We start from the raw sequence: 12,446 nt of genomic DNA, 5'->3' as shown, positions 1-12,446 counted from the left end.
TCTTCATTTGTTCCATGGTCGGCCCTCCTCTTTTTTGCTGCATCTTTGACATTTTCCTCCCACAGCTTTCTTGGTTTTCTCCTCTGCCTTTTTCCTTCACCCTTCATTTCAAACACCTCTCCTTATTACGTGCCCATTCCACTGTAGCTCTTTTATTTCTGTGGTTTCCATGAGTGTTTGTCCAGCCCTTCACAGATTCTTTTTTCTTTTCCTGACTCTTTTTGTTTTATCTGCCGCTCGCCTGAAATACTTCATTTCAACTGCTGTACTTTTAGATCTTTCTCCAGTATTGCCCAAGAATCTGCAGTGTATAATACAGTTGGTACATACTGTACACTTTGGGGTTTTACATAGATGAATCTTCAATTTTAACTTTTCTTCCCAATTAGGTTATTTGATCATTTCAACATATACATTATTCACCCTGCTTATTCTGTTTCCAATTTTTTCATCTATCTTTCCATCTTCACTTATTATTACTCCCAGGTATTCATGTATTGACACGTGTTGCAGCTGCTTTCCATCCATCTGTATTCACATTTGCCATTTCTCTTTTTGTTCTCCCCTTATTTTTTCATTACTTTTCTTTACATTTATTATGACTTTGTTAATTATATAATCCATACATGAGGGTAAATCTTAGTTATTTGAAAATTACACATTAACCACAACAGACAGAAGCTAACGCAATACAACACATTTGCAATGGCTTGTGGGTAGTTTGATCTCACACAGTGCAGTTCTATAATTGAAGCCAACGTCAAATGAACATGGATGCTCCACTGTTACGATTACACCAATGTTGAACAGTACACCATAGTGAGATGTCTTTGGGCAGAGGCAGTGAAACCTGCTGAAATTCACTGAAGGATGTTGGCTCAGTATGGAAGTGAAAAAGTAGAAAGGTTTAAAGCAGGACAAGTGTAACCATCAAGTGTTGACCATCAACATTGCACACACAAACCTACATCAACATAGTGAATGCCTGACTCAGAAAAGACAAGACAGATTATTTTGTCCACTGTCGCTGCACATTTGGATATCAGCTATGGATCTCCACAAGATGCAAGTTATCTGCACGATGACTTGGGGTACCATAAAGTTTGTGCAAGATGGGCACCCAAACAGCTTACTGATCTAAACAAGCCAACATCCTTCGGTGAATTTGAGCAGGTTTCACTCCTACATGTAAACTTGCCTAATGAGCCTTGTTACTTGATACTCTGAAACACAATGATGAAGATACTAAGACCTGCAATGTGAAGTTTAGTGTGGACTCAGTTGGCCATGCCCTAGGTTATCTTTCATTTATGGGTTAACATTTTTGTTCTGTTTCTATAGGAACAATCTAAGGACAAATCCCAGCTAAGATGGCAGAGACTAAAAGTGACACAGGTGTTACTGAAAAAGATGCTGTCAAAAAAGAGGTCGGACAAGCCAGTTATACCAACATGGGCTTCACATATCCTGAATCTGGTGAGGTAATGCAAGTACCTCCACCTCCATCATACATGCCACCTTCATATCAATCAGGTAGCGTATGAGAAGCTCATCTGAATTATAAAATGTAATCCACTAACTGATGAATACTTGGGGTATTAGACTGCTTACAACACAATGATTTTCAATTGAAGAATCAATTCAGTTTTTGACTGAGGTCTCTGACAACAAGTGATGGATCCCAAAAATAGATAAGCAACGTAAACCCTTACGGTATTAGTTGATAAGCAATACAAGAAAGCAAACCCATGGGAGAAGAAAATAACAGAACAGTGAAAAGTCCATGCGTTCTTTTTCAGAACTGCTGTATTAATGTGATATTACCCTCTACTTACCTCTACTTTACCTATTTTATTCAGGGATAAGTGCACTCATCAGGTTTTTTGGCCTATTGTTGCACCTTACATAGATATAAACATACACAAAGACCCTAACCACAAAACTACTGTATGAAAGACGTATACACATGCACATTATTCCCTGGCATTTAACCCACACAAGTAATGTATGAATAACATATGCACAGTCTGCTCTCCCTAGTACTCCAAGAGACTTACTTATTATCTGCACAAACAACAAGCAATGTTTTAAATATATCTGAGATCTAAATATGTCTTTGGTCTCTAGGAATACAATTAAACATTCAAAGGCTCAACATTCTTGGTGACAGGCCATTTATTAACCAAAAATGTCTTGCTTTATGGACTGTTCCCTACTATTGGATGGAGCTCTCATCCTCAGCCTTAATAAACCTTGCAGATGGGAGCGTATGGCAAACTTACGACTGCTCCAGGTGCTCTTAATATCTCCTTCATTACTTCAGTCACTCTAGATATAAAGACAAAGTATATTAAGTTAAAAGCCATGGTATGTATTAAATAACAATAATACCAGTAGAGAAAAGCATAAAAGAAAATGTGGATAGCAAAGTCTGCATATATATAGTCTTAACAAAATGCTTACAAACAGTTAAAGATGTCAAAGGTGAATGTCCCAGGGCGGCGTTGATTTAGCAAGCAATCTTCATGGAACATTTTAGCTGATGATCAGATGAAAACAGTCACACATTTCTGGTGACCTCTTTTGAAGTCATTCTGTCATCTCCTCTTGATGTCTCTGCTGAACCCTCTTCTGATGTCGCTGTTCTGTTGTCTTGTTGTTTAGTCCATCATATCTATTATAAAATTCCACAGGAGTTTTGTGACACATAATTGTTAAATACACCTGATTGGCTGGCTGTCAATATGACTTGCTCAAGCTCTTTAATCCGTTTCCTAAACAATAAAGTTTTTGATGTTCCTGTCCCAAGCTGTAAACTGGTTTTGCAATTGACTCTAATCCCATGGCGTCAGCTTCTGTTCACAGGATATAAAGTAATAAATACAACTTGAGGTATCTGCATGTCTTCTCTTCCCAAGTTGTAAACTAAATTAGACCTATAGGTGCAACAGATGTCACTGTGCTTTGATTACTAGTACAATTTAGGAAAACAGGATGCTTTCAATGTTAAAACTGCCCATTGAAGTATCCAGTATTTAAATTCATCTTGTTTGGCTAAATTACAGATTTTGCACACCAGAACAACCTCTTATCCAATTCAGGGTCTCAGGTTGCTGGTGAATATCAGAACAGCATTGAGAATGATGCAGGAAACAGCACTAGATGGGGCACTGGACCACTGCATGTCATGCACACACCTATAGTCACTTATATTGGACCAGTTTAATGTCACCAGCTAACTTTGAGGTACATGTTTTGTATGAAAATGTTTTTAATGTATGGTGACAATAATTAATATAAAAATAATTTTCCCATTCTCAACCTTGAAACTGGATTAAATGGGATGGACAGATGGATGGATGATGGTGGACAGTTATCAAAATCACGAGCGCAACTACAGAGCACATGTAAAATCTGTTACATCATGTTATGTCTTTAGAAGTTTTTTTTTACATGTTAAAATATTAGAATCTATATTCCAACAAATAACATTTATTTATCCACTTTTCCAACATTTAGATTAGCAGCGATTTACACATACATATGAATAATACAATTATTTTTGTGGCTCTGCAATTGAAGCACAGGGAGCAGTACAGACCTGCACTAAAGCTGATGTCACTTTATGCGACTTTTAGTTGTAGGGCACATCAGAATTGCCGACTGCTGTTGTTGATCGCGTCCTCTGCCCATCTGAAAATTCAGTGGTCCTGTCACATTTGCCAACGTCAGGGCGACCTTCCAGCACAGTCGTGCTCGCCCCTTTCTCTGACAGCTAACAACGTGCTACCTGAGGGGAGCCCGTGCTTTTTGAATGGTTAACAAGTTAGGCGAGTACTGCTGCAATCTCTGCCTTGTTTGTTTTCCATTCTATGGAACTAATTCTCATTTAGTGACTGAGTGTCTTATCTAAAAATGAAGATTGTTCATTATTAGAACCAGTTTATTTTCAAAAGTTCTGAAAATCTAGTCTTATCCTTCTCACGCTAAAACCAAGTCCTGTAATGCTGATCTGCCTATTAGAGGTACGGAGTATCGCTACTCACCTGCACAGTTCTCACCAGTTCACCTATCGGTAGTGCCCATATGTTAAAACAGCCCTGTGCTATAATTTATATTAATGACGCGTACAACACCAGAACAAAGCACAATCAAGGCACACAAAACACGAACGCACACTTCAAGCAGTACAAACACCGAGGCGGGTATGTGATGGGCACACGCAGTTGATCAGAGAGACAACAGCCCGTGCATTTACACGCACACACGTAATCGGGTTAACGTGAATAACCCACTTAAGGCAGAAATCTGTTTTGTTAATAATCTGCGTTTACCTGTGCTAGTCATCTTCTGGAGTTTTCCTTTGTTACAACGCTCCGACGTCATTAAACTGCACACAAAAAGAGTTAAACGTCACCATCCTCCAACGTGGATTCAAAAATAAGCATTACTCTTGTGATAGATTTATTGTGTTTTATAAATAAGTTTAGTTGGATTAGGTTGGGTGCGTGCTTAGTTATATTAACACTTTATTTATTGGGTTCTGTTAGCTCTTTTTCTACTTGATGTGGGGTTGTGCCACGCAAAGGACTGACCCGTTACGTTTGCTTCTTGCCTTGCACCCAGCGCTGCTGGCATTTAAAAATAACACAGGTATTCTTACTTCAATGAAATAAGTATTGAGTTAGGTTACACGTTGCTTTAATCAGTAATTGAAATGCGTAACGCACGTCACCTTGCCGAGCATAGGACGCTGCTGCTATGCCAGTGCTGTACTGTCTAGCCTTGTGCGCGCGCTTTATGCAAATCTGGAAGGTTCCACTAGGTGGCATTGCGAGACATCATAACGGTAAGAAAACAACGTCCGGTTTCGCTGTTTTGTGAGTTGAGGGATAGAGATGTTAAAAAGTTAAGGATAAAAGTTATTTTGCAAAAAAAAGACAGCAAAAGGGATCCAGATGGTTATGTGAGACCTTTAAATATATCGTGTCATTAGGAGGGGGAAAGTGCGACACTTGTATTGCGTATGCGAGAAATACATGAAGAAAAGCACATTCACATGTTAAAAACCTGATATCAAATTTTAAAACTGTGATATCGAATTTCAAAAATGCAATGTCAAATTTCAACATCTTTTATCAAATTTCAAAAGCTCTAACAAATTTTAAAAGAGTGATATCAAGTTTCATAAAATGGAAAATGGATTAATTATTAAAATGGCCCTGCACCATAATACAATATATTAGTATTTTAGCTCTCTTTTTTGAAATTTAGTTTCAAAAGGACAATATCAAAATAAAAAAAAAAACTCAATATCAAATTCTAAAAACTGGATATAAAATTTCCACAGCTTAACAGCAAATTTTAAAAGCTTGATATCAAATTTAAAAATTGGCGATGCTAGCGTTGTAACTGCTGAAATCAAGGAAAATGGATTAAATGTTAAAGCGGCCTGCCATAGTAGTACACGCGCGATCCTGACATTCTGTTAAGAAGCGATTTGAAACGCAAGACGGCCGCAGCCCTGGCCGCTGTGTGTTTTTACTCAAGCCCTAAAAGTAGATAAAGAGAAACCAGTTAAACAAATGAGACAAAAATATTATACTTGGTCATTTATTTATTGAGGAAAATGATCGAATATTACATATTTGTGAGTGGCAAAAGTATGTGAACCTCTAGGATGATCAGTTAGTTTGAAGATGAAATTCGAGTCCGGTGTTTTCAATCAATGGGATGCCAATCAGGTGTGAGTGGGCACCCTGTGTTATTTAAAGAAGAGGGATTTGTCAAAGTCTGCTCTTCACAACACGTGTTTGTGGAAGTGTATCATGGCACGAACAAAGGAGATTTCTGAGGACCTCAGAAAAAGAGTAGTTGATGCTCATCAGGCTGGAAAAGGTTACAAAACCATCTCTAAAGAGTTTGGACTCCACCAATCCACAGTCAGACAGATTGTGTACAAATGGATGAAATTCAAGACTATTGTTACCCTCCCCAGGAGTGGTCGACCAACAAAGATCACTCCAAGAGCAAGGCGTGTAATAGTCAGTGAGGTCACAATGGACCCCAGGGTAACTTCTACGCCAATGAAGGTCTCTCTCACATTGACTAATGTTCATGTTCATGAGTCCACCATCAGGAGAACACTGAACAACAATGGTGTGCATGGCAAGGTTGCAAGGAGAAAGCCACTGCTCTCCAGAAAAAATTGCTGCTCGTCTGCAGTTTGCTAAAGATCACGTGGACAAACCAGAAGGCTATTGGAAGAATGTTTTGTGGACGGATGAGACCAAAATAGAACTTTTTGGTTTAAATGAAAAGCGTTATGTTTGGAGAAAGGAGAACACTGCATTCCAGCATACGAACCTTATCCCATCTGTGAAACATGGTGGTGGTAGTATCATGGTTTGGGCCTGTTTTGCTGCATCTGGGCCAGGACGGCTTGCCTTCATTGATGGAACAATGAATTCTGGAGTATATCAGAGAATTCTAAAGGAAAATGTCAGGACATCTGTCCATGAAATGAATCTCAAGAGAAGGTGGGTCATGCAGCAAGACAATGATCCTAAGCACACAAGTTGTTCTACCAAAGAATGGTTAAAGAAGAATAAAGTTAATGTTTTGGAATGGCCAAGTCAAAGTCCTGACCTTAATCTAATCGAAATGTTGTAGAAGGACCTGAAGCGAGCAGTTAATGTGAGGAAACCCACCAACATCCCAGAGTTGAAGCTGTTCAGTACGGAGGAATGGGCCAAAATTCCTTCAAGCCGGTGTGCAGGAACGATCAAAAGTTGCTGGAAACGTTTAGTTGCAGTTATTGCTGCAAAGGGGGGCCACACCTGATACTGAAGCAAAGGATCACATACTTTTGCCACTCACAAATATGTAATATTCGATCATTTTCCTTAATAAATGAATGAATAAGTATCATATTTTTGTCTCATTTGTTTAACTGGTTTCTCTTTATCTACTTTTAGGACTTGAGTGAAATTCTGATGATGTTTTAGGTCATATTTATGCAGAAATATAGAGAATCCAAAAGGGTTCACAAACGTTCAAGCACAATTGTAAAGCTCCCATTTTCTGTGTGCAATATCCGAAATAAGATGGAGGGATCCACAGGTGATTCTGCCACATCCACCCCTTATTTAAACAACAATTCCATGTTTAGGTTTCAGTGAATGAAAGAGTCCCTGTACCCCATGAAATGTGTTTTGTCAAGTGAAGTATTGGTGCTCAGTAAACTCTTCATCAAACCTTAAAAACACACAGCGGCCAGGGCTGCGGCCATCTTGCATTTCAAATCGCTTCTGGCAGGCCGTTTTAACATTTAATCCATTTTCCTTGATTTCAGCAGTTACAACGCTAGCATCGCCAATTTTTAAATTTGATATCAAGCTTTTAAAATTTTCTATTAAGCTTTGGAAATTTTATATCCAGTTTTTAGAATTTGATATTGAGTTTTTTAAATGTTGATATTGTGCTTTTGAAACTTAATTTCAAAAAAGAGAGCTAAAATTCCTTCAAGCTGGTGTGCAGGAACGATCAAAAGCTACTGGAAACATTTAGTTGCAGTTATTGCTGCAAAGGGGGGTCACACCAGATACTGAAAGCAAAGGTTCACATAATTTTGCCACTCACAAATATGTAATATTCAATCATTTTCCTTAATAAAAAATTACCAAATATAATATTTTTGTCTCATTTGTTTAACTGGTTTCTCTTTATCTACTTTTAGGACTTGAGTGAAAATCTGATGATGTTTTACGTCATATTTATGCAGAAATATAGAAAATTCTATAGGGTTCACAAACTTTGAAGCACAACTGTAGGTGTTGTACTAGACTCACTAAAGTACATGCAGATTGAAGTAGTAGCATGCGGTGTGCAGCAGGACACCCCCCGTGACTGTAGGCTCAATCAGCAGGGAGCACACTGACAGGATGGGCAGATTTTAAGTGACTGACGAAATAAAGCATTTTGTGAATTTATAATCAAGTAAAGCAGATATATGCTAAAAAGATACTTGAGTAAAGTAATGAAGTAAGTAGATTTTAAACGCTGCTCCTGGCTAACAGTTCTCATGAAAGATTACAATAAGAAATTATTACAAAGAAATCGAGAGCACTAATCATGACAAACAGTAAATAGAAGGATATCCCCAAGTGTGACTATAACCAGTAACCACAAAATAATGCAGCTGAAAAGCCCAGTAAACGACCGGGTGTCAGCACAACTAAAGTGGAGAGTCCTGGACTGAGTCACTGGGCACATCAGACTCGGCGACTGGTCTTATTGGGAGGGCAACGCTGACTGCCCCCAAGGCACTAAGATTGGGTAAATAAAAACTGTGTGATTTAATAAGGCCTTTAACTTGGAACAAAAACCTGCAGCACTCCTTGAGATCTGTTTTGTCATTTTGTATTTAATGGTGGATTACCTGCTAGCGCCACACATTGTTCTAAAAAGATTCATCTAAATATTTTTATTCATAATTATATTACTGGTTAGAAGTTTTAGAACACCAAAAAGGTGAAAAGGTAAATCGGTAAACTACCAGAGGTTTAAAGTTTAGGATAGCAAAAACTGAAGAAAAAGGAAATATCAGAATATTACAAATGGGCCTTCTTCAGGGAACAACTCATAGATTACAACCTACAGATGTTCAGCAGCAATTCAAGTAAATGAAGCCTTGCAACAATTTGCACAGGTGTCCCATCTTCTGTTGATTACTCAAAATCTCTCTGTCTGCCTTAAAGCAGAGTGGGAACAGACTGTGTTGCTACACCCTATGAAGTACTACCTGGACGATATTACAGTGATAATGGCAAGAAAACGGCAATTAACAAATGAAGTGAGACTGAGCACTATTACTTTTAGAAGTGTAGGCCTTTTGTTTAGAAAAATAAAAACAAAATAAAAGTGTCAGTGGGTACGGTGGTGTCCTACACAATGCAAATGCAACTGGAAGAAACTCTGATAGAAAAAGATCTGGCAGATCCAAAGTCACAGCCCCATCAGAAGTCAGGTTTGTGAGGGTCACCGGCTGGCGTGATCAGAGGCGCCTCACAGCACAAGAGCTTCAAGCACAGCTTAACAGAGCAGGTCGACTAAAGCAAATCTCAGTTTGTACTTTGAAGAGGAGACTTTGTGCTGCAGGTTTGACAGGACGAGTGGCAGTAAGAAAGCCATTCCTTTAAGGATGAAATAAGAAAGCAAGGCTTACCTAGGCTAAGAAATACCAGCTATGGACTACTGCAGACTTGAAGAAAGTCTTATGGACCAATGAATCAAAGTTTGAAATGCTCTGCTCATCACACAGGTTGTTTGTATGCTGTCATGTTGGTGAAAGGCTGGTTTCTCAGTGTGTGACACCAACTGTCAAACATGGAGGAGGAAGTGTGACGGTCGGGGCTTCTTTTGCTGGAGGCAGAGTGGGTGACTTGCACAGAGTGACTGGCATTCTGAATCAAAAGAGTCACCATAGCATTTTACAACCCCCCACAGTACCTTCTAGTGTGTTCTAGTAGGTCAAGGGTTCATCCTACAGCCAGACCATGACCCAAAATACACCTCCAGGCTATAGCAGAACTAGACGTTAAACTGCGTGTATAAAACTGAAAAACCAGTAAGTATATGTAGAGTATGTATGTATTTATTTATTTTATTTGTATTTTCATGTGTTCCCTCAGCAGTCTGTGCCAGTGCGTATGACAACAAACCTGAGCCTCCACTGAATTCAAATTATAACACAATAAATGCTCCGGACACAGGTACTGCATGTTACTGTTTTAATTATAAGTCAAGTACTTTATGTCCAGCTGATGTCCTAGTAATTTTTTTTATTTACCTTTAGTTGTAGTTGTAACAGGAAATGACGCATTACCACCCGGCTGTGTGGAAGTGGTGGCAACTGAGTTTGAAGAGAAATCTGTTCGGAGAGCTTTCATCAGAAAAGTAATGTTTATTTTTTTTAATTTAAATAAAAAAGCTAAATTTAAGGTGTATGGGTGTGTGTGTGTGTGTATGTGTGTATGTATGTATTATGGTCATGTGAGGTACAACACAAAGTACATTTTGGGGTGCCACTCAGGTCACCCCATTTTTATAATGGTGCCAATAACAAAAGAAATGGCACTCAATAGTGCAAACAAACAAACATCTAACATGTTGCAGTGCCTTCTCATAAAGGGTCCGCCGAGTGGTCAGTCTTGGGCAGAGCCCCATCCTGTGCTGGTTCTACGTCCAATATAAGATGCCACCTTCCCTGAGCTCCTCCGATTTATAGACCTCTGACTGGAAGGGTCAGAGTCAGATGGCCTCATTGGGTGTCTTCTTGGAGCTGTGGGTAGAAAAGTAGATGACACTGTTAGCAACAGCACCCCCTTGTGTTCCGGGGTGGTATTACTTACCTCGGATGAGGTAACCCTTTGAGATGCATGTATTACAGTATATATTCAGGGGTGGGCAAAAGTAGGTTTACAACTTGAGCCCTCATGAGACTGAACCTAAGTGCACTGTGCCATTGTGACATTCTTTTAAGGTTATTAATAAAGTTATTGAGTTAATGAAGCTATTGCAATCACCATAATCTGTATGTCGTTTTCCATAACTGCAAAACCTACTTTTGCCCACCCTGTATATATAATATATATTTTAGAATCCAAGCTGGATTGCTGCTTCAGATAAAAAAGAGAAACAGATCCTCCTACAGTTAATGTGTCTTATCATGTTATTTGATATTATTGCTTGATATGTTACATTTTGGTTTGCACGGATTACTCAACAGGACCCTGACTCACTAGTGTGCTTTAAGTGTTTTTTTTACTACTCTTTTTTTTTTTTTAGTTTGGTAGTATATTTACTGCAGCCCTCCATCTACAGACAATCATCAAGGAGACTGAAATATAAGCAGACAACACCATCATACTACACACAGTAATGCAAGAAGGTGATGATCACTGGGAGAGTATAAAGCTCTGTGAATATCTCTGGAGAGACCTGAATATAGTCATACACTGACAGTGTCCATCCATCCTGACAGAGCTTGAAAGGATCTGCTGAGAAAAATGGCAGAAAATCCCCAAATTCACTTCTTGTCTCGGACCCAAAAAGACTCCACAGACAGTAATGGCTGCCAAATGTTCTTCAACTAATTATTGAGACAAGAGTCTGAATATTTCTGTCATGGCATTTTCTAACCCGCTCAATCAAGCCCAGATTCAGTTAGGGTGGGCTGGTTGAGTCTCGCTGGGGTCTATTCCAGCTGGGACACGGCACAAGGCAGGAACAAACCCTGGACAGGGCAAACACACACATATCCACACACCAACTATATAGTGTATGCAGATACCTTTAAAGGAAAGTCTGTAATGTGCACTTTCATCACATCTAAATTGTTTGCTTTGTAACTTTAAACTATGGAGCAGAGGGGTAAATTAAGGAAAATGTGTTTTTGTCCCAAACATTATGAAGGGCACTGTAAATTTTAGCATAAGGTTGTAACATAACAAAATGCGTAAAAAGTGAAGGGGTTTGAATACGTTTTGATGTATTGATCTTTTAATTCAACAGATCTACTAGAGAGAGTGAACTCTCTGTTTTACTTGAGCCAACTAGACAGAGACGTGCTGAGGCTGACATAGACATGGATAAGAGAGACCGCTGACAAGCAGTAAATCCCCTTGTAGACTGCTAAAGTTACTTTAAAAGTTAGAAACTTAAAGTGCACAACTTATCTGCTGATCCAAGCTATGCTCTGTTCTGGATGAGGCTAAAGGACATCCTTTGTACAATAATAATAGTAGTAGTTACAGTAGGTTATATAGCGCCCTGATGTGTGGAGCACAAGTCCAAGGAGGTTCTGCTATACCTTTATAACACACTGGTGAGGCCTCATCTGGAGTACCATGCCCAGTTTTGGTCTCCCGGCTGCAAAAAGGACATAGCAGGACTAAAAAGGGTCTGGAGAAGAGCGACTAGGCTGATTCAGGGCTGCAGGGGATGAATTATGAAGAAAGATTAAAAGAGCTGAGCCTTTACAGTTTAAGCAAAAGAAGATTAAGAGGAGGCATGATTTAAGTGTTTAATATTATAAAGGGAATTAGTACAGCAGATCGAGACTGTAACTTTAAAATGAGTTCATCAAGAACACAGGGACACAGTTGGAAATTTGTTGAGAGTAAATTTCGCACAAGCATTAGAAGTTTTTCTTTACACAAAGAACGATGGACACTTGGAATAAGCTACCAAGTAGTGTGGTAGACAGTAAGACGTTAGGGACTTTCAAAACCCGACTTGATGTTTTTTTAGAAGAATTAAGTGGATAGGTCTGGCGAGCTTTGATGGACTGAATGGCCTGTTGTCGTCTAGATTGTTCAAATGTTCTACTGTATCCTTAGTAGATATGAGTACACATGTATAAAACTGGTTTCATATATAAGATA

The 12,446-nt window shown here is 38.9% G+C and overlaps 1 protein-coding gene across 2 annotated transcripts in view; it reads left to right on the top strand.

Annotated features, from left to right (window-relative positions):
- The window catches only part of si:ch211-284o19.8 (protein lifeguard 1), a 33,200-nt gene that overhangs the window by 10,039 nt on the left and 10,715 nt on the right, over positions 1-12,446 (top strand). The window contains exons 2-4 of one of the 2 annotated variants that reach the window (XM_039745779.1): positions 1,342-1,533; positions 9,696-9,773; positions 9,857-9,957. In XM_039745779.1, the coding sequence (XP_039601713.1) occupies positions 1,371-1,533; positions 9,696-9,773; positions 9,857-9,957 (342 nt within the window). In that variant the 5' untranslated portion in view covers positions 1,342-1,370. Of the gene's footprint in view, positions 1-1,341; positions 1,534-9,692; positions 9,774-9,856; positions 9,958-12,446 lie in introns of both variants that reach the window. The other variant, XM_039745771.1, reaches the window with a different exon arrangement.

This window comes from Polypterus senegalus, chromosome 1, assembly GCF_016835505.1.
Source record: "Polypterus senegalus isolate Bchr_013 chromosome 1, ASM1683550v1, whole genome shotgun sequence".
NCBI classification, from domain to species: Eukaryota; Metazoa; Chordata; class Cladistia; order Polypteriformes; family Polypteridae; genus Polypterus; species Polypterus senegalus.
This window is presented reverse-complemented; position numbering and strand designations above follow the sequence as displayed.